The sequence below is a fragment of the Balaenoptera borealis genome (assembly GCF_965194805.1).
Source record: "Balaenoptera borealis genome assembly, chromosome: 15".
Lineage (NCBI taxonomy): Eukaryota > Metazoa > Chordata > Mammalia > Artiodactyla > Balaenopteridae > Balaenoptera > Balaenoptera borealis.
Window position 1 is genome coordinate 10,577,030 of NC_138871.1, and position 20,369 is coordinate 10,597,398.

A 20,369-nucleotide genomic window follows, 5' to 3' on the forward strand; every position below is an offset into this window, starting at 1 on the left:
GGGACTCCGCCCCGGGGCTGGCTGACCCCAAGACTTTTTAGCATCAGATTTTGAGAAAAGCCCTCCCACCCTCAACTCCCCAAGGACTTTACTTCCTGCAGATGAACGCCGAAGAATGGGCATTCTAGTGTTCTTGAACTTTCGGGGGGGGTTGGTGGTTTTCTTTGTATTTTATTGAACACGTACTTACCTGGGTTAAAGTTGGCCTGTGCTGCTTTTCGCTCTTCTCAATCGCCTTTGTCTCTGAATCATGCTTCTTATTTTTTCTATCTCACAGGCTTTGTGTGAGATTAATGAGCACTCATTAATCCCCCACCAGGGCAATGAGGGAGGGACCACCATCTACCCAGTTTCCTTCTGAGGAAGCTGAGGCACAAAGAGGCTACATAAGTTGCCCAGGGCCACACAGCGGAAGGGGGATTCGAATCCAGCAGACTGCCGCCATCTGCCCACTTGGTGGGGCTCATAAGTGCTTGTTGGACCTGAATCTGGTAGCTGAGCATTGCTAAAGAGGCAAGAAAAATAAACCGTCCCTGCCTTTTGAAAAAAAAAAAAAAGGTTTTTTTTTTTTTTGCTCCTTTGTACACTGTGTGATCGAAAAATGTACCTTATATGATGAATTGCAAAGACCTGAGCTATGGTCCACACTGACTTTCCAGCTCCTGGTACCTAAGTATTTTCAAAATAAGGCTCATCAGTGTTCAAGTTGGCAGGTGAAATTAACCCAAAAGGTGAAAAAGCAAAAATTTGCACTGCGTAACTCTCTATATTGTGAGATTTCTGCTAGGAATATGATTAAGAATAAGACCTTCTAAACTGTGAATGAAAAATAGAAGCATAGGAAATCTTGTTATATCATAGCAATTCTAGGTGTGATTGTCTGTATTTAAAAAATGATCCCATATCCCATATTCTAAAGTTGAACATATTTGCAGTAAACATAAACTTGCATTTAGGTTTTAAAGGACAACATGTTCTAATCTCACAAAACATTTAGCAAATAACCTTTGAGTTCACATGAGCCACCCACACAAAACCCAAATTGAGCTACAGAGAAAACATAGAAAAAGCAACTGTCTGTTGACAACCAGATTTTCTTTCAGTTCTTTGAGTTTTCTATCTATAAATAATCTGTATGTTTCAAATGTGACCATTTTCTTTCAAGGTGTCTCCTGGCATGTTCTCACTTAAGTGTGCTTGAAAAACAAGAATTCACTGTGCAAATCATGGAAACAATTGAGTTTCTGGAGGGGAGAGCTTCAAAATACATGCTTTTTAGAGACCCAAAGTGTCAAAATGAAGCATTAAGATGATGTGTTCCTTCTTCAGTGCATCTTTATCTTTTATGAAATCTGGAGTTTGATAAATCACCAGAGACAAAAACATTATTTTTAACCTAGATCCCAAATGTCAGGTGGAAAAATAGTGCTGTGTCTCCTCTTCATGAATTTACCTTTCTCTTTGTTTATGAATTATGGGAATTTGTTTGCAGAGGAAACATAATACTCTATTAACTTGAACATGATGGCTTTTACTCAGAAACGTGAGAACTGAAAAGAAAAAAAAGAGCATTCAGTCCTTTGAGATATAATTGTTAAACAAGTTTTGATATATGCTGAAAGTGGCATAAAATGTTAGATGGGGAAAGGATCACCAGATAACTAAAAGTGAGGTTTTCATCAGTATTTCATCAGTATTTCACCTCCCCTAACTGACTCAGGACCCCTGATGTGGTCCATCAAAGTGCATGTTGAATCCTCAATGGGGAAATTTTATGTAACATCAGTGTAAATAAAGATGGATGAAGCTATCTATGGGGATTTTTTTTCCTAAAAATTACTCAGAAATTCTCTCTTAATTGGCAGCCTAGAAAATAAAATACATTCCAACAGATTTCTGTGATTATAGGTGAAAATGATTCTGTGTCCAAGAGGGCAGCCAAAAGGGCTTATAGTCCAGATGGCAGGACACAGGTTGTCCTTTAAAACCTAAATGTAAGTTTATGTTTATTGCAAATATGTTCAACTTTAGAATATGGGATATGGGATCATTTTTTTAATATAGAAAATCATACCTAGAATTGCTCAAGGAGCTGGGATGAGAGTTACCCCAGACCTGGTGCACTGGGAGAACATGGGAGAGACGTCGGCCAGTGTGTGGGGTTCACGTGGCTCCCCACAAAGTCCCAGGTGAGGCGATCAGTGTTTGAGACCTTGATATTTTTAGATATACTTTTTAAAAAAAATTTATTTACTTTTGGCTGCACTGGGTCTTCGTTGCTGCACATGGGCTTTCTCTACTTGTGGCGAGCGCGGGCTACTCTTGGTTGCGGTGCGCGGGCTTCTCATTGCGGTGACTTCTCTTGTTGCAAAGCACGGGCTCTAGGCGCGCCGGCTTCAGTAGTTGTAGCACTTGGGCTCAGTAGTTGTGGCGCACGGGCTTAGTTGCTCCTCAGCATGCGGAATCTTCCCAGACCAGGGCTCGAACCCGTGTCCCCTGCATTGGCAGGTGGATTCTTAACCACTGCGCCACCAGGGAAGCCCCGAGACCTTGATTTTCGATGGATGGGCAAGATTTACCTTTAGTATGTAGGTGGCAAGCGCATCGCAAGCAGAAGGAAGAGCAAAATGGGAGGCATGAAGTGCACGGGTGACTTGGGAAAGCGCCTGTGGTGTGGTGCGTCCAGGGTGCAGGGCAAACGTAGAGGGTGGGAGTCGGGGTCCCGCAGGGCCCGTGTGGGCCACGTGCGGGAGCTTTCACTGTCCACCTCCACAGTCAGTGGGGGTCTGGGAGAGATTCAGAGCAGAGGCAGGCATGGCCTGCTTGGGGCTTTAGGGAGACGCCTCCGTCTGTGGTGTGGAGGGGAATCGGGACCAGGGAGGCTGGGCGAGGCTGTCCAGGAAGAAGCTGGGAGCAAACGAACTCAGAAGCGATGGCGGCAGGACTGGGGCGGAGGGTGGGGTTCCGGAGATGTTACAGGGAAGGAATCTACGGGACCTTGAGAGTGATCGGACGTGAAGGGTGAGGTAGGAGGGAAGGCGGAGGCTGACGAGGGAGGGGTTGGCTCTGGCACCGGGAGACCGGACGGGATGAGATTTCACTTGGACCTGGGGCACGAGCGGGGCCTGGGGCATGTAAGTGAGACGCTGAGACAGGGGAAGGGCAGAGAGGCCTGGGAGCCACAGAGACACCCCAGTCCTGAGCAGAAGCATGATGTTAAACTGAGAGGAGACTCCCTCACAATGGAACATCGGAGTGGATGCCAGGCCCTGGGCGATGGCTCACGGCCGTCCTGTCCGTGACCCTCCTGGGGTCCACAGTTCTTGGTTTTCCAAACTCCGTCAGCTCCTGTTCTCTTGGTGGATCAGCGGCAGGGAGGGGTGTGACCCCCCAGCTGAGTGTCACTGTCAGAGTTGCCTTTCCCGGCAGTTGCGAGGGATCTGCAGGTGGTCGGGACACTCCCACGGGGAGGGCTGTCTGCCAGGGAGAAGATAGGCCGATATGGCCACCACCGATGGCTGCCTCTCACTCTGCCTCCTGGTCTGGACCAGACCCCAGGCAGCATTCCTTGGTCAAGGTGAGACAGGGACCACATCGAACAAGCGAGAGGACACCCCATGCACCTGAGGGCGAGCAGCTTCCCGCGTACGGGAAGACTGTGGGTTCCGGAGACAGGAGTCCAGCTGAGCTAGGCCCTCATGGCTTCCCAAGTGAATGGCCACGCTTGCTCTGGGCTGAAAGGACTCTTCCCGGAGAATCCGTGATGAGTGAGCTCCCTCTCGTGACTTCAAGCCTGACCCGAGCCAAAGACCACAGATGGATGTCCTTTGTCACCAGCTTCATGGGAAAGAACCCAGGGAAGGAAGATTGAATGGGTGTGTGACGCTGCAGGCGTGAGGAGGGGGATACAGCCTCCCTCCCGAGGCCCAGACACTGCAGGCAGGGCTCGGCCCCTCACACGGCCGCCCCCTCCTCACAGGAACTGCCCACATCTAGACCTTGGCCGCCGTTTATCCGCGTCTCGTTCCCACAGCTCGGACTAGGTCCAGGCTTCCCAGCCGTCAGTGAGACCCTGTCACTGCTCCCACCGCAGGGCCTGGCCACGCTGGCCTTCTTCCTGCCTCCAGCAGTACAGGCCCTGCTGGCCCACGCCCTCCCCCTGCGTGGGCAGAGTTCTTACAGATTTCAAAGGAGTGGAGAGAAGTGTAGTTTATTTGCTTACAAAGTTGGCAGTGCCTCCTACTTGTAGACTTTGGGCTAGGAGTAGGAGAGGGAATAAGATGTGAACACCGTACCCTCGTGCAAGTGGACGCTGCCGAGCCTGGGAGGGGTACCAGTAGTTGGCAGATGCCGCAGGACTCCAAGGTGGCTTCCCAGAGGGCCCCTCGGTGCTGGGTCTTGAAGTGTGAATAGGATCCCAAAGCTGGAAGTGTGGCAGTGCGTTCCAGGAGGAGGCTACGGCGTGGGCAAAGACGAAGGTGATAGAGTGACAGGCTTGTCCAGGGGATGCCAATGCCCCTCTTCCACCAGAAGGGAGGCTTCCGGGGGAGGGGCCAGGACGAGTGTTGAGACGACGAGCCTGCAAGAGTGGGCTGGGGCGGGCTGGGTGTGCTGAGTCCTGCACTGCAGAGCTCGGCCTTTGCCGGGCAGACAGTAGGACGCCAGTGGAGGGGCTGAGCTGGAGGCGGACCCTCTGACTCAGGCTCCCTTGAGGGGAATTTTCCTGGCCCAGGGTGGGGATGGATGGGGAGCGGAGCCCAAAACCAGTGAGTGTGGCCAGCAAGCGAGAGGACAGATCTGCATGGAGATGGTGGCAGTAGGGGTTGAAGGGAGGGTTTGCACCGGAGGAGCAGAGGGCCCCGTCCCCATCCTTTGGAAGTGCTGAGGTCCCAGGACTCAGGCAGAAAGTGCACTGAGACTTAGCTACAGGGAACTGGAGCCTGTCTGCCTCGGGAAGAGGCACCTCTGAGCTCCTGTCATGCTCGTGGTCACAGAGGAGGGGAGTGTGGTATATGCCCCGCGTGTCCTGCCTGCTCTCTGGAATGGATCCCGTGAGCTGAGGGAGGAACAGGCTAAGCGCTGCAGGGCCAGCAACAAGGACAGAGCAGGTGGGGGGGGGCGTGGGAGTGCGGAGGGAGAGGGGAGCCAGGACCCTTGCCTGGCACAGAGGCTCCCAAGGGTCGGCTCCACGCCCTTTCAGCCCATCTCAATGGGCAGGAGGCCGGAACTGCTACACCTGTTAGCTGCCAAGAAGTTAAAAGCCCCCGTTCCCCCTCTGTGCTGATTCTGAACACAGAGCTGGAGTTCTTTCTGCAGAGACGCAGCCCTCTCTCTCTCTTTCAACATTTCCCTGTTATGTTGTGAAGAAGAGGTGGGAGGGGGACTTCAGAAGCCTGGAGTGACAGATAGTTCTGCAAAGGGTGTCGCGAGCACGGCTGTCACTCGCAGGTGAGAGGGGACCGCTGAGGGACAGCCACTGCACTCTTCCACCTTGCGCATGGGCGTCAGGGGAACCTGGCCCTTGGGGCTCCCAGGGAGAGGCAGGCCCAAGCCAGCCAGGTGGGACGCCCGCCTCCGGGGCCAGGGAGGACCCTGTGCTGGGCGCAGTGCCATGCCCTGGCGTGCCCAGCTCACACTCCTCCAGGTAGGACCTTCTGTTTAGGGGCAGGTGTCAGCCTCCCCATTTCTGCTGCCCCTACATGGAGGCTGGCTTCCTCATCTTCACTGTAGGTACGTGAGGCGAAAGCCACATTTTCCTGCCATTCTGGAGACTCAGCTGGGACTGAGTTTCCTCCTTCCAGGGATGGACGGGGGGCCTGGCTTTGAAGAGGCTTGGGTGAGCCTGTATTTTCCCACTGGGTCCTTATTCTCTAGCCTGAGCCTGCACCACTGTGTGTGGGACCCACAGTGCGGGTACCAGACAGGATTACAAAGCAGTGAAGAAAATATACTCCGTCCTCCCGCCGTGGCACATGTAGCTTTATTCATCCAGAAGGCCAGGTGGGAATCTAGAATTCTCAGACTCCTGGAAGTTTTGTGAACTCTGCAGCCTGGGGGAAAGCATCCCCCTTTCCCCACCTCCCTCTTTCCCATCCACAGCTGCATTCCACACTGTGTACCTCCTCCAGCCTAGACACCCAAGGTCTGTCTACACCCCTCCCAACAGCTTCCCCTTGGCCACCCCATGGGTCCAGGGTGCACACACCAGGAGGAGAGCATTCCCAGCAGAGAAGCTCAAGCTACTTGGGCTGGAGAAGTCAGATGGGGGCTCCAGGCGGGCGCTCCCCCATTAGCCCGTGGGGAAGGCTGTGGACAGAGGAATGCCAGAGCAGGGCTCTCTAAAGCTTGACAACCGGGGCAGGACCCCTGGTTCCCAGGGCCCTGTCATAGGGATTGACAGAAAAGCTGAAAGAATATTCTGAGACAGGATTCCTGAGAAATACAACCCCTTCTGTAACATGTCCAGGCCAGCTGTGCCTGCGAACTTAACGATTGTGCCCAGTCTCACCAGCCATATTTCAAAAAGGACGATGACGTTGTGCATTTGGTTCTTCTTACTTTCCCCCATTATTTGTATCAACACGTCATCATGATAGCATCCTAGGCACAAGCATTTCTTTGAGTTTTAGGGTATCCCTCGTGTTGCAAAATCCTGTCTGCCTTTCAGAAACGGCTGCAGGGGTTTGGCCGTTGTACATAATTTATCCACCAGCTCGTCGAAGGGGAGGCCTATGTATTTCATGCCTATAATTTTTTCCTCCCCAACTACCACTTTTTTTGGTTTTGTTTTTTACTTCAATCAGGTCATTTTTTTCTACGCATCCCTCTCACCTCCCTCCCCAACCTCAAAGCTAACAACCTCAAAGCTAACAAGTATGTTACCTAAAAATCTATTGTTCTCCCTCTATTGTCAGGCTGATCGTTTCATCACACAGGGTGGAAAGGCTGAACCAAGGAGGGCTTGACTGTACTCAGACAGGCGGGAACCTCTGCAGCCCCTACGGAAGTAAATGGCACTGGAACACTTAAGAGCGGTTACAACAATTGAAACGTGGAACCAGGAAGATGATCCGCTCCCGAGTCTCTTTAGGAAGAGCGCGCCCCAGTGCGACCCGTGTTCTGTGGGCGCTGATCTGGCTGCAGCATCCTTTCTTTTCTCACTAGGCAGGCAGCTCCTTGAACCAGTAACAAAGGGAGAGGAAAGTAGATACCGCAACTGCTTTCATTTTGAGGGTTATTTTCCTATTTAGAAGTGGAGGCGGGAGGAGGGAGAGGAGAGTGAAGTGTCACCCGTGCAATGCTGCTCCCCTGGGGTTGTCACTGGGCCCCAAGAGCTGCGGGCCACATTTCTGCCCTTCCTTCCTCTTTCAGGACTCGGTAGAAATCAGAGCAGGGGGAGGTGGGGGAGAAACCCGCTTTGGGCATGAGAGCATCTGTCACCCTGACTCTGAGGCGAGGGGAAACAGCCAAGGAATCGGTGAGCCCTGCTTCTGTTTGACCTGCAGTTGTCAAGGTTGGCTTTTATCGTTTGTGTCAAAGGAGTGAGAGGTGATCGATTCATAAAACGCAGCGGGCCAGTTAAGGGGAAGCTCCACCCGTGGGGTCCTGTGTCCCCACAAGTGCACTCCAGTCCGGTTCCAAAAACTGGGTCATGACTTGAGGCCTGTTGGGCAGGACGGGCATAGAACAAACAGGCTAAGACCCAGGCTGTCTTCCGGAGCCCGGAGCTTCTTCCCTCCTGTGATACGGCAGTGTGTGCACCTAAAAACCAAAACAAGACTCAAAAAGAAGAAGCCAGCGTGTAACATGTCACGCCAATGCATCAAACGGGAATAAATCAGTGTGATGGGGAAAAATTAGACAAAACTCCTTAGAGGTGCAGAGAATTGGGTGCCGTGCCCCCCCGGCACTGGGCACTGACATCCAGCCTCTGCATGAGTCCTCACACTGACGCCAGGAGGCCGGCACCCTCTCCACATGTGGCTGGTGAGGAAACTGAGGCTCAGCCAGTGTGTGACTCATCTGTCGTCCGAGGAGGCTGGTGGCGGCAGCACCGTTGAGGATGTCAGGTCAGGTCCATCTGACTCCAAGCCTGTGCAGCTGACCCCTCCATCCACTGGGCCTGGCAGAGGGTGGTCTCTGGGCAGACTGGGAGGAGAGAGGGAGAGGGTCACGTGGGCCGAGCTGTGGTTTGAGGATGGTGAGGAGCCTTTGGAGAGGACGTCTTGTCCAGGGCAGAGGGACTAAGATGGTGGAGGAGAGGAGAAGCCAGAGGGCAGTGCCAGCCTTCCTACGGTGGCAGGAGAGGAGGGCTGGGCCTCAGGGTTGGGCAGCAAGTTAGAAGGGTTCTGCAGGCATCAGAGCGGCAGCTGTGCCACGGGGAAGGGGTGCCTTTGAGGGGCAAGGAGCGTCCGCAGGCATGGCGACAGGAGGGGAAATCAAAGATTTGGGCCTGGGGGCAGGTGGATGACAGCCCCTCCCACTGAAGTGGGAAAATTCAGGAAAGGGATGCCTAGGCGTGGGGCCCAACTGGTTTGGTTTAGATGTATCAATACAGAATTTCAGGGAGCAGCTGCTCGCCTGGGTGCCGTGTCTCGTGAACAAGTAAAGGTGTCACAGTGGAGTCCAGCACACAGGCAGCTGGACGCATGGATGCGGGGCCATGCCAGGGAGGGGAGAGGGGAGGGTGAGAATCTAGTAGCCCTCCGAGGAGGCCAGGAGAAAGTGTTTAGATGTCCACGGCCTGTGCTGAGGAAGATGCCACGTCACAGCAGAAACCTCTACCAAATAAAATAGCCACCTTCTAAAAGATTATCCAAAGAACATCGAGTGCGGATTTTGTTTTTGGCGGGGGGGTGTTATTTTTTATTTTATACAGTAGCTCCTTGTTGCTTATCAATTTTAAATATAGCAGTGTGTACATGTCAATCCCAAACTCCCAATCTATCCTTCCCCCGCCACCTTTCCCCCGGTAACCATGAGTTCATTCTCTTAAGTCTGTGAGTCTACTTCTGTTTTGTAAATAAGTTCATTTGTATCATTTTTTTTAAGATTCTGCATATAAGCGATATCATATGATATTTCTCTTTCTGTGTCTGACTTACTTCACTTAGTATGATCATCTCCAGGTCCATGCATGTTGCTGCAAATGGCATTATTTCATTCTTTTTATGGCTGAGTAATATTCCATTGTGGAAAATGGGCTGGACCCAGGGGATGGCCAGTGGCTTTGAGCCGTTGGATGGGTGGTTGAGCTATGCTGCCCTCAAAGGCAGGAGGTGAGATTGCCCAGTAGACGGCAGTGAAGGGTGACGACAGGTGAAGAGTGAATGCAACTTTGAGTCTGGAAATAAGAGGCTCATCTACACGGGGTCACTCAGTTAAAGCCTTAATGCCTGTCGAAAGAAGTGGATTTAAATCTGAGGGTGGCAGGGAATCATGGGAGCATTTTCGAGAAAGAAACAATACAGTCAAAGCAGCATGCATGGGGCGCAGTTGTGGTTTCGTGCTTATTTACACTGAAAAGGGCGCTCACGCGAATGGGCCTTGAGTGAGAGCTGGGCCACCAGCATAGAGAAGGGGAGTGTAATTTGTGTAAAGTGTCTCGGTTGATATTACTAGAGCTTTCATGGCCAGTTAAAATGGATCATTAATCTTTTTTGCAGACCTTCTTGGTTTCTCTCCACCGTCCTGTTGGAGAAAGATGGTAGGGGAAATGCGACTTGAAATATTTGGGGGACTTGTTGGGTTTGCTTGAGTCCACACTGGGCCCCCATCATTCATACCCAGAGAAGACTTAACACGGTGGGAATCACGATGGAGACTTGAGAGAGAAAATGTAGCACCGCCAAATTTACAAAGACAGGCGGAGTCCTCTAGACTGTGGTCACAGGACATGAACAGGCAGTGTGGTCATGGGGGAGAGGACGGGCCATATGGTGGCTGAACCCAGGGCCTCCCGGCGGTGTATTTTTTATTTTTTTAATTTTATTAACTTATTTTTTATTGGAGTATAGATGATTTACAATGTTGTGCTAGTTTCAGGTGTACAGCAAAGTGAATCAGTTATACATATACATATATCCACGCTTTTTTAGATTCTCTTCCCATATAGGTCATTACAGAGTATTGAGAAGAGTTCCCTGTGCTATACAGTAGGTTCTTATTAGTTATCTGTTTTATATACAGCAGTGTGTATATGTCCATCCCAATCTCCCAATGTATCCCTCCCCCTCCCCCCCCATAACCATAAATTTGTTTTCTGTAATACATCTGTGACTCTATTTCTGTTTCATAAATAAGCTCATTTGTACCATTTTAGGATGGAGCTTTGCTGATGGTCACGGCCGTGTACTCTGATGTAATCATCCCTGCTGACAAGGGTGAAGTGACTGTGCTGGCCCTGCTCCCACCTCCCCGGGGCGGGCTGTGTCCCCCTTGAACCGATCACCAAGGAAAGACTGTAGCACGCCACCTCTATCTGTTATCACCACGATGTCCTCTTCCAAACAGGGTCCAAAGGGTCCAAAGGGATGCCATTCACTTTCTCTTTCTTCCTTTCCAGTTACTTTAGAGCGGTTCTCCCTGGCCGTGAGGAGATGTCCTGAAAAGAGGACCAGGCTTTGTTAAAGAAGGTACGTTATCACGCAAAGCACTGATTGCCTTAAAGGCTCACAGCATTTTTATTGCCCTGAGGAGAGTTTCACTTTTACGAGCAGGAGAAAATTTATCATCCCTGAATTTTGTGCCCCTTGGGGATAAACTTGTCATCGGTGGGTAGGAGGGTTGCTGGTTAATGAGCACAGCCGCCGTCCTCGGAGTGCAGCAAAGTGACAGGAAAGTGGGTGTCAACCACTAGCGGGGAATGTATTCAATTCTCCAGGGGGCTCAGTTGGTTCTATTTAAGCTTATCTGACAGAGCCTTGATTCTTTGAGCAGATTTATGAGGCTTGGCCAAATTCTATGACTCTCACCATACTTTTTAATTAAGACAAAAGATCCCATACGTTCTGTGTCTGCCACATCTTTCGTCACCGTGGGGAAAGCTTCACAAATGAGACTGTTCATGTGAACCACTAGAAGGGGCATCTTATGTCATAGCTTCCTCGCCCTTGAGTGGGAGACAAACTTCTTTTCTTCTTGGTGACCATCGTTTTCTTTCCTTCCAAATGACAAAGGAGCACAGGTGCGGTCTAACCTACATTTCAGTTGTACATCTAGGTGAGCCAAAAGTGTGGAAAAGCCTGTCCAGCAGCCTGCCTGCATTTAATTAAAACTTAGTCTTTGAAGGCAGAAAGCAGTAGGTACCAGCAGATCATAAAAGTAGACACACTTTTCCACCAATGGCTGAGACTCATGTTTTCACCTAGAAACTGTCCTCAGGCTGACCTAGAGGCATCTGCGTTTCCGTGACGTCATTTCAGTTCTGTACTGTCAGGAAACCGCGTGTACCAGGAATTGCATTTCTTTACCTAAATACCATACCAGGTGCTCTCTGACTTTAGAAATGGGTGGAAAATATAGGGCGTCACTAGAAGGGATTTTCAACTCATTTGCCTAAGATGTGATATTTTCAGTCTGTCTTTTTTTAAAGCTTTCAGTGATGTTGATTTTATAATACAGAAGTGCTGATACCAAACATTGGGTTTGCCCGGGAAACATGGTCCATCAGGGTCCTGGGTCTTCCAATACACTGACTTTGAATGGCACCCATTCAGGCACAGAAACTTTGCTCGGTATTTTGAGGTTTTCCACCCTAAGCTCTCATTCCCCCAGGACCTTCCCTTCCAGGTACAGGCAGTGGCACTGTGACCTTGGAGTAGCTCTTGGCCCCCAGACACTCACCTCTTTGCTCCAGTCGCTAGTCAAGGTGACGAGGACACAGTGCCTTTGGCCCTTTCTTCCTATTCTGTCCAGCATTTTCTCCTGCCATCTCCTCCTTCTTGCTTCTCTCCTCTTGTTCATCTCTCCGTGTTCCCTTCTCCATGCCTCTGTGGGCTGAACCAACTCCTATGTGTTGCTAGGTCCTGCTGGTGAGCGCTGCATGGAGATTACCTGGGCATCCCAGAGGCAGCCTGGGGTAGAGAGGGCACAGCACAGAGCCTGGCGCCAGGAGAGCAGACCTCCAGACCCACTCCTAGCTGTCCCCATGGCCTCCACGACGGGATACCACAGCCACTCTCTTCACATCCATAGGGAGAGGGTAGAAAGAGATGCCACCCAAAGCCTCTTCCTTCTCTTACTTTCTCACCCCCTGCCACGCACACGTTGCCCCAGGCTGGCTTCTTGGGAACATTTGGTTAGAAACTAACAGTTGAATACTCTGTAATGACCTATATAGGAAAAGAATCTAAAAAAGACTGGATATGTGTATAGGTATAACTGATTCACTTTGTTGTACACCTAAAACTAACACAACATTATAATTCAACTATACTCCAATAAATATTAATTTAAAAAAAGAAGAGGCTTCCCCGGTGGCGCAGTGGTTAAGAATCTGCCTGCCAATGCAGGGGACACGGGTTTGAGCCCTGTGCCGGCAAGATCCCACATGTCGCGGAGCAACTAAGTCCATGCGCCACAACTACTGAGCCTGCGCTCTACAGCCCGCGAGCCACAACTACTGAACCCGCGAGCCACAACTACTGAAACCCGCACACCTAGAGCCTGTGCTCTGCAACAAGAGAAGCCACTTCAGTGAGAAGCCCGCGCACTGCAACAAAGAGTAGCCCCTGCTCGCCGCAACTAGGGAAAGCCCGCGTGCAGCAATGAAGACCCAATGCACCCAAAAATAAATTTAAAAAAAAAAGAAGAAGAAGAAGAAACTAACAGTTGGGAGTGGGAGAGGGTTCAGATAGCCCAAGGTGTCCCAGAATGATGTCCAGTGGCATTCAGTATTTTACATCTTCCCTGTTGGTCTCTGCAGACTGTGTGACTGTCGCAACCGAGGGTGATGTCTGTGGGTGTTTTCTCAATATCTGAAGATATTTGAACTGGCATCATCAAAGAAGTTTCACTCAACAAAAACGTGTGCTCAGTTCATATATACTGAAACTATTTTATGATTTTTTCTCAGGAGATTGAGGTTTTTTAATGTCACATATCAGAGAGCATCATGTGGGCGTGACAGTGGTGTACAGGATTTTTGTAGATCGTTCTGTGGGAGAACTTGCTCAGGGTGACAGTAGGTCGTTCTGCCTACAATCAGCCTGTGGTCAAGTTTATGTTTACTCGAGTGAGCTATTCACTTCCTAGATTCTCTGCAGCCAACTTAAATATTTAACTCCACCTTGTTGAGTGAACAGTTGTTGCAGGCAAAAAAAAAAAAAAAATGCAGATTGGTGTTGAATATGATGTTTTAAAAAACAATATTTTGCATGCATACCATTGCATCCCTATACTGTCCCAGATAATTGAGACTTAAGGACAGAAACTTCATGACCTGTGAGAGTGCGCTAGACACAGACTGCAGGGAAGATGCAAAAGATGAACACACAGCAGTCGAGCCAACGTCCGACACCCCTGGAAAGACAAAGCCAGAGTGTGAGGTTTTGGAGATGGCAGAGGCCAGAGCCTTCACGTGACAACCAGGAAGAGCAGGGCAGGGAGGAGACGTGGCCCTCTGCCACGGCACCGCTAGTTGTCGGGCAGCTGAGCTGTGACCACAAAGCCTCTGGACCCTCAGGCTGGGCTTCTTCCTGGACTCCTCCCAGATGAGCAGATTCACAGAAAACCCACCACCTCGGCCAGAGCCACACAGGAGGTAAGACTGACAAAGCCTCAGGTACACTGCTGTGGCTGGTGTGTGGAATCATGCTCGTGGCTTGCTGTGAATCACACCCTATTTGCTGAGACTACCGTAAGGCAGGAGGGAGCTGGCTTCCCTGTGACTCAGTTTCCCCAAATACCAAGCAGAGGTCAAGGCTGTCGATGACTTAGGATTTCCCCACCACTGTGGCCCTGCTAAGGGGCTGGGAAAAGATGCCAAGAGGTAGGACAGCTGTCATTAGGGTTTGCCTCTCAAGGAGATTTCACTACGATTTGAACCACAGAAAAGATTTAGATTCCGTAAATGACTTATGACCCCATTCACTTTCCATCGCCATACTTACCTATTCCTTCACTCGTTCTTAGTTCTACTTGCCGATTAATCTCTTCGGTCCTTGCTGTCACTACCCTGCAGAGCCCGTTTATGCCTCTGCTCTGCCCTCCACTCCACTGTGGCTCTGGATCTCACCTAAGCTCCAGCTCCACATCCAAGCTCCCTCAGCAGGTCTGAACCTCACCTGTCTACGGTCTCTGTCCTCCCTCCTCAGCCTCAGAGCCATGGCACAGTCCATGACCCTGTGCTGGGACTGCCACTCCAGAGCCAGTGCGTCTGTTCCCCTGGCAGCATGTTTCAGAGTCACCCCTTTCCTCTGTTCCGGAGCAGAGCACCTGGGCTTGGTCCACTGGGGGCAAGTCTGATCTCCGCTCTGCCAGGATGCAGCGTGTGACCTTGGGCAGGTCACTTTGACCTCTTTTAGCCCAGTGTCCTCTTCTGGCAAAAGAGGAAGAGAATTAGATGACTCCAGAGACCCATCCAGCATCTACACTCTGTGAATCTGTGCCTGGCCATTGCCAACAAGCCTGCGATTCTAAACATGCTTGAGAATGAGTCAGCCTGGTCTTCCAACTGCTTGTCTCTCTCCTTCGGGCTCAGCCAAATGAACCTTCTCAGAGCCCCGTGTCCTACGTGTCCCTCCCTGGATAAATTTCCAGCCCTAAGTCTCTCTATCCTTTGAAATAGGGAGATGACAGAAGTCCAGAAACCTGGACTTCTTTTTTTTTTTTTTGAGAGTGAAAGGGGGCACCATTAAAAATTAAGCTTGGATGACAGGCATAAGCCATGACTGTCCCAGGCAAACCCAGGCATCTGGTTAGCCTATTTTTGAGTCAAGTCCAAAACCCCTTCCTCAATCAAATGGCTCTACCTTGCCTATCAAGCTTTGCTCTCAGCGTTCGGTCCCGCTGTTCCCTGCCTGCCTCCCAGGATTGTCTCCTCTTAAAAATTGGGCCCTCTTTTCAGTGATGGAAATTAGTCATAAGGCAGGCCCCTTGGTGCCAATCTGCATTCGGACCATCATTTTCTAAATCAAATAGAAATGAGCACAGTTCCTCAGTCTGTTCTCTGGGGAGTTACTTACACAACTGGCAGCAGTCTTTCCAGTTTGGGTGTGAGACAGCAGCCCAACAAGGATCCTCACCGGGACAAACACATCCTGAGGTCATCACCGGCTGCGTCTCCCTGCCTTCTTTGGAAAAGCAAGTAGGATGTTCTGGGGAAAGTGGCCATTCCTGATTCGTGCTGCTTCCCCCAGGCCAGGGCACAAAAGCTAGTTGAAGGAGCTTCTGCTGACCTGCTATAACTGGAGGGTTGGCTCAGAGCAAGGCTTTTCCACACCAGGGATGCTGAGCAAGTGCCTGGAATGTTCCCCACGCTGCAGCCCCCAGCGCCATCCTGGCTCGGCCACTCTGCCTAAGTGCTCTGGCTGGAGGCACCATGTAAAGTTCAAGGTCGGCTTTTCTGTAGGTGAGATCCGATATCACACCACGTTGACTATAGAAAATGGTAACCAGAGCCAAGCTGCCTTCTCAAGAATAAATAGAACCACTTGAATCTCTCCTCCCCAGATCGCAGACCTTCGGCAGGGCTGTCACACCAGCAGCAGCAATGATGCTCTGGCCATTCTCCATTTGATTGGCAGAAGGGCAGACTGTCTGGGGCGAAGCGGATGATACCTTGGTCTGAGGACACAAGCGGAGCAGTTTGAGTACCTGCTGTGTGTCCAGCTGGCACGCGCAGGGGCCCGTCAGAGTGGCTGGCACAGTCGCAGGGCGCTGGGGCCCAGGTCAAGAAAACCTACAGAGGCAATTCCGCAGGAAGGCTCCACTGACCGGAGGCTGGAGTGCTGCTGGAAGCTTCCTTAGCATTTCTTACCAACCGCCAAGCGTTCACACTGCCCCCAAATGCACAGGGGAAACTGGGCAGATATGGAGGGAAGGAGGCCAAGCCTCCCTCCCACACGTCCCCTCACCACTGTGGTCTGGCTAGATGGAGCTTTTTCTCTGTCTAATGATGTTCTAGGAAATCAGACACATGAGTCTTTCCTGAAACTCCAAGTCCCTGAGCGAGTGACATGGCCCAACCCTTCAGTCCCCCAGGTTTACAAAATACAACTTCTTCCCAGAAACGGGCCTTTTCTCCTAGCCTGATGGAATCCTGGTCTGTTAGGAAGGAGGGTTTTCACAAGAAAACGATGACTTTACCTTAACGTGGGACCGGCAGAGCCTTGAGGAGAAAGGGAATTTTCCACATGACTGCTCCACTGATGCACCTCCCCTCGAAGGTTTAGAAACACCCCAGCAAGCTGGTTATCTAGGGTTCCTTAAGTTGTCACTGTCACAAAGGTTCTTTCTGCTTGGCTCCTCCCACAGTTTGCCTCACCTGGCTCACTCCCTCCGTGTGGCTCGGCCCAGGGAGCAGCATTCCGTTTGGGGAACGGCCCACGCATCCTTGCAGGGCCTCTGTCTGCCTTTGTGCTTTAGAGAAGACCTCTGCCCCCCCGCCCCGACGCGGCGCTCACCACGGCAACCCCAGCATAGGGGCAGGGCGTCTGCAGGGGACTGTCCCCACCTCACAAGCGGCTGGCAGAGGCAGTCGGAGCCTGTCAAGTGGGCGAGACGGGGTTTTTCCCTTTTTCCTGCATTCTAACTGCTCTTTCTTCCTTTTCTCAGCATGTGTAGGTAGCAGCTGGTTTAAGCACCAAACCCGGCAGCCAAAAGTTAATTGCAAGCACCTCCCACTGAGTGCAGGGAAAACTGTGATGTCCTCCGTTCTGTTGGTGGCCCTTTTCCCACCCGAGGACCCCATCGTGGCCCCTTGCCTTTGAGAGTGTCCTGGGCCCCAGGGCAGGAAGCAGGAGCAAACATCCTGTGTGTGCACCACGCGTGCCTGCAGCCCCTGCTCGGGCATCTGTAGCCAGTCATGGGCTCAGGCTTCCCACACAGAAGAAAAGGGTTCCTATCTGGGGCTTGACTGCATTTCCAAACCCAGTCCAGCATGAACAGTGTCAGCCCCTGCTCCGAATTCCTGGAGCCCAGATCATTAAGGGTAGCGGGGTCTGCGGTGGTGAAAGCCCATCCTTTTCCCCTGTTCTTTTCCTGCTACCTTCTCTGCTCCTTGCGAGCCAGAGCCACACAGAAGGAAGTGAGCCTGTGGCTGACGGTGTTCCAAGGCAGCTGTTCTGCCATATTCACTGAGGACCCGTTATGGGCCAGGTGATGTTCTTCTAGTACCTGGTTCGTTTGAAGAATATATTTCGGGTTTTTTAGAATATATATATATTTAATAAGGGAAAAGAGCTACAAGTGACAAAGAGATCAAATTTCAGACGTAGTGTTACAGCCATAAATGGTTTTCCCTCATTCCTGTACCTCTGTGCCACTGAGGCCCTGGAATGCCTGCTTCCCTTCATTCCTGGTTCTCTCCCCACAAGTTCAAGCTCATGCCAAGGCTCTGCAGGGCTCATCTCAAACCAACCCCCACCCAAATCTCAATGACAGTTATCTCTCCTGATGAAACTTTAATTTTGGAAAGGAATCTTTGGTGCATAGGAGTAACTTTTTAACTCAAAGAAATAAATATCCAATGGTTGGAATTTCAGGCTCCCCGATAGGTCAACAGAAGGGTTATTTTGTTGACTGTCTTCACATACCTACCACAACCCCTCTTCAGAAACATCTGTGAGTGGCTATTATGTGCCAGGCACTGCAGGTGCTAATATCAATAAGACCCTCACCCTCAATTCCCTGACTAATAGATGAGAACCCAATAAGCAAGCGTGTTGGAGTGGGTTACGTGCTGAGACAGAGGAAATTGGGGGTGTTAACGAAGCACTCAGCTGGGGTGCCCAACTCAGCATGGGTTTAGAAAAGACTTGCCAGAGGAGGTGGCATTTGTGCTAAGTTTCTGCAGGAAATTAAATTTGACCAACTGTGTGGGTTCCACCGTGCCTACTGGTGGGGTCAGTGTGAGAAGTTGTGTTCTGTTTTCCAATTATAGAGTATTTTGGGTGCACTGATGCATGTCTTGCGAGCTGGCTGCCACAGTAGGGGACCTAGACAGCTGCCTTTTCAGGGGAGAGGTCTCCAGAAGCTTCCATCCTTGTTGGCCATGCACGTTTCCCCAGTGTGCTGTAGCTATCTTGAAATTCCAGCATTCAGCATTCCTTCCTTTGGCTTGGAAGGCTACCCTAACTTCCAGAGATTAATGTCAGTGTCGGGTATCTCTGAGAGGGAATGCAGCAGAAGCCATCATCAGCTAACAGTTGCCCTAGAATTGTTCTGTGAGCACAGTCTCCAGACCAGGGGCCAGAGATAGAGAGTGAGGCCAGGGGGAGGGGATTAGGAGGAGAAGGGCAGAAGGATTTCCTGTCCTGCAGCAAGAGTGCATGCTTTGCTGTCTGACATTCTGTACTTTGCCCACCTCCTCCACAAACCTCTCCTCACAGGGGAAATGGACCAATTGGCTTTCCAGGCCAAGCGCCATCATGTGCAAACTCTACACGTGCCTGATTACCTAAGAGGAGCATATGATCGCACGGACGAATGGAGCAGTATGTGAAACATGACACCTGCTCTGCCCTTGACACTTCTTTATCAAGCATCTAAATCGACATCTAAGTGGAGAACCAGCTGGAGAGCAGAAATCCCATGTTCAGAACGGCAGCACGCTTCCCCAAGTGTGGAGATCATCACCCTCTGAGGATTCTTGGTCCTGCAAGCCTGTCCTGGGACATGTGAAAGAGGTTCTTGCCTGAACACTCTCTCCTCCATGTCTTCTGTGCACAGCTCAAGGGGCAGATTTCATTTCAGGCTGTTCTAGAAGACAGGGCCGAAAGTAAGAGAGGAAACCGCTGGAGACAAATAAAAAAATTAGAAGAATTTGGTGAAAGCCATCTGTAGGAAAATAAGAGCAAAATTTGGCCCTAGGGAACTAGAGTTAGTGGGAGGAGAAAACAGGGCCAGGCCCCAAACTTGTCGTTTTGCCATTTAAATAAAGAGGTCAAGATGCTGAAGTGCCCAGGAGAATTCTCTTGAGTGACTTACCCAGAATATGGAGAAATTCCATCAGGGCGTTTCAGTGCTATGAGTCTGGGCTACTAGACATTAACAGAATTACCAAGTGGCTTTTCCAGAACACAGTGAAGGGGACATTAGCACTAAAGTTATATGGGGGCTCATGCTGAATGGGGCTGAGAAAGGAGGCAAAGCTCAGCACTCACACCCAGGCAGCAGCCCCTGACTGCAACCAAGCACATTTGTGCCCTGATTGAAAACTGGAAATGTTATGAGATTTGATGATTTCTGCTCCCTGGACCTGCCCAACTCTTCCTCTTGCCCTTACTGAATTTTAGCTGATCTCTTTTGGGTTAATTTTATATTCAAAACTCTACTGAAACACACACACACACACACACACACACGTGCACACACACCATGGTTATCAACTTTGAGAGAGGAAAAAAGAAAAAAAATTAGTTAGCTCTACCCCCCTTCCTCTCCTAGGACCCAGTAAGATGCCTGGCACACAGTCAGCTCTCAAGAGGTAAGGAGGGGGAGGAGAAAGGGAGGAAGGAGGGAGAAACTTAGTTTGGGAATAAATGTCAGGAAAATGGCCAGCATGAAGGTACCAGTCAGTTGATTCCTGCTTCTTCTCGGAGTCTCCTGATGGAATGTTTTTGCCTTCGGGAAAATCTTTCCATCTCTATCTCTTCTAGGACTGTGAAAGGGACAGAATGGGGATGAGACAACTTGATGTGTTCTTGAAACAGACATCATAAAAATGTTTTCATGAGTGACTACAAATGTGCTTGAAACAAAAGAATAGAAAGGCTCATCAAATAAATAGTCTCAGCAAAGAAATAGTAAATGCAAGCAACCAGATAGAAATATTAGAACTGAAAAATACAATAACTGAAATAAAAATCTCAGTAGATGGAGTCAACAGCAGGATTGAACTGGATGAAAATGAAAATATAATCAAATTTGTGGAACACAGCTAAAACAGTGCTGAGAGGGGAACTTATAGCTTACATGAAATAGAAGAAAAGTCTCAAATCAATAACCTAAGCTACCACCTCAAGAACCTAAAAAATTGAGAGCAAAATAAACCCAAAGACAGCAGAAGGAAAGAAATAATAAAGATAAGAGCAGGAATCAATGAAATTGAAAACAGGAAAAAAAATAGAGAAAAATAATGAGGCAAAGAGTTGGATCTTTGAAAAAAATCAACAAAGTTGATAACCCTTTAAAAGTCTAACAAAGAA

At 50.1% G+C, this 20,369-nt stretch overlaps 1 protein-coding gene across 1 annotated transcript in view; it reads left to right on the forward strand.

Annotated features, from left to right (window-relative positions):
- Positions 1-20,369, forward strand: part of ACOXL (acyl-CoA oxidase like) — a 326,116-nt gene that overhangs the window by 289,379 nt on the left and 16,368 nt on the right. Inside the window, exon 14 of the mRNA XM_082356231.1 lies at positions 10,565-10,634. Within this exon, the coding sequence (XP_082212357.1) occupies positions 10,565-10,629 (65 nt within the window). The 3' untranslated portion in view covers positions 10,630-10,634. The remainder of the gene's footprint in view (positions 1-10,564; positions 10,635-20,369) is intronic.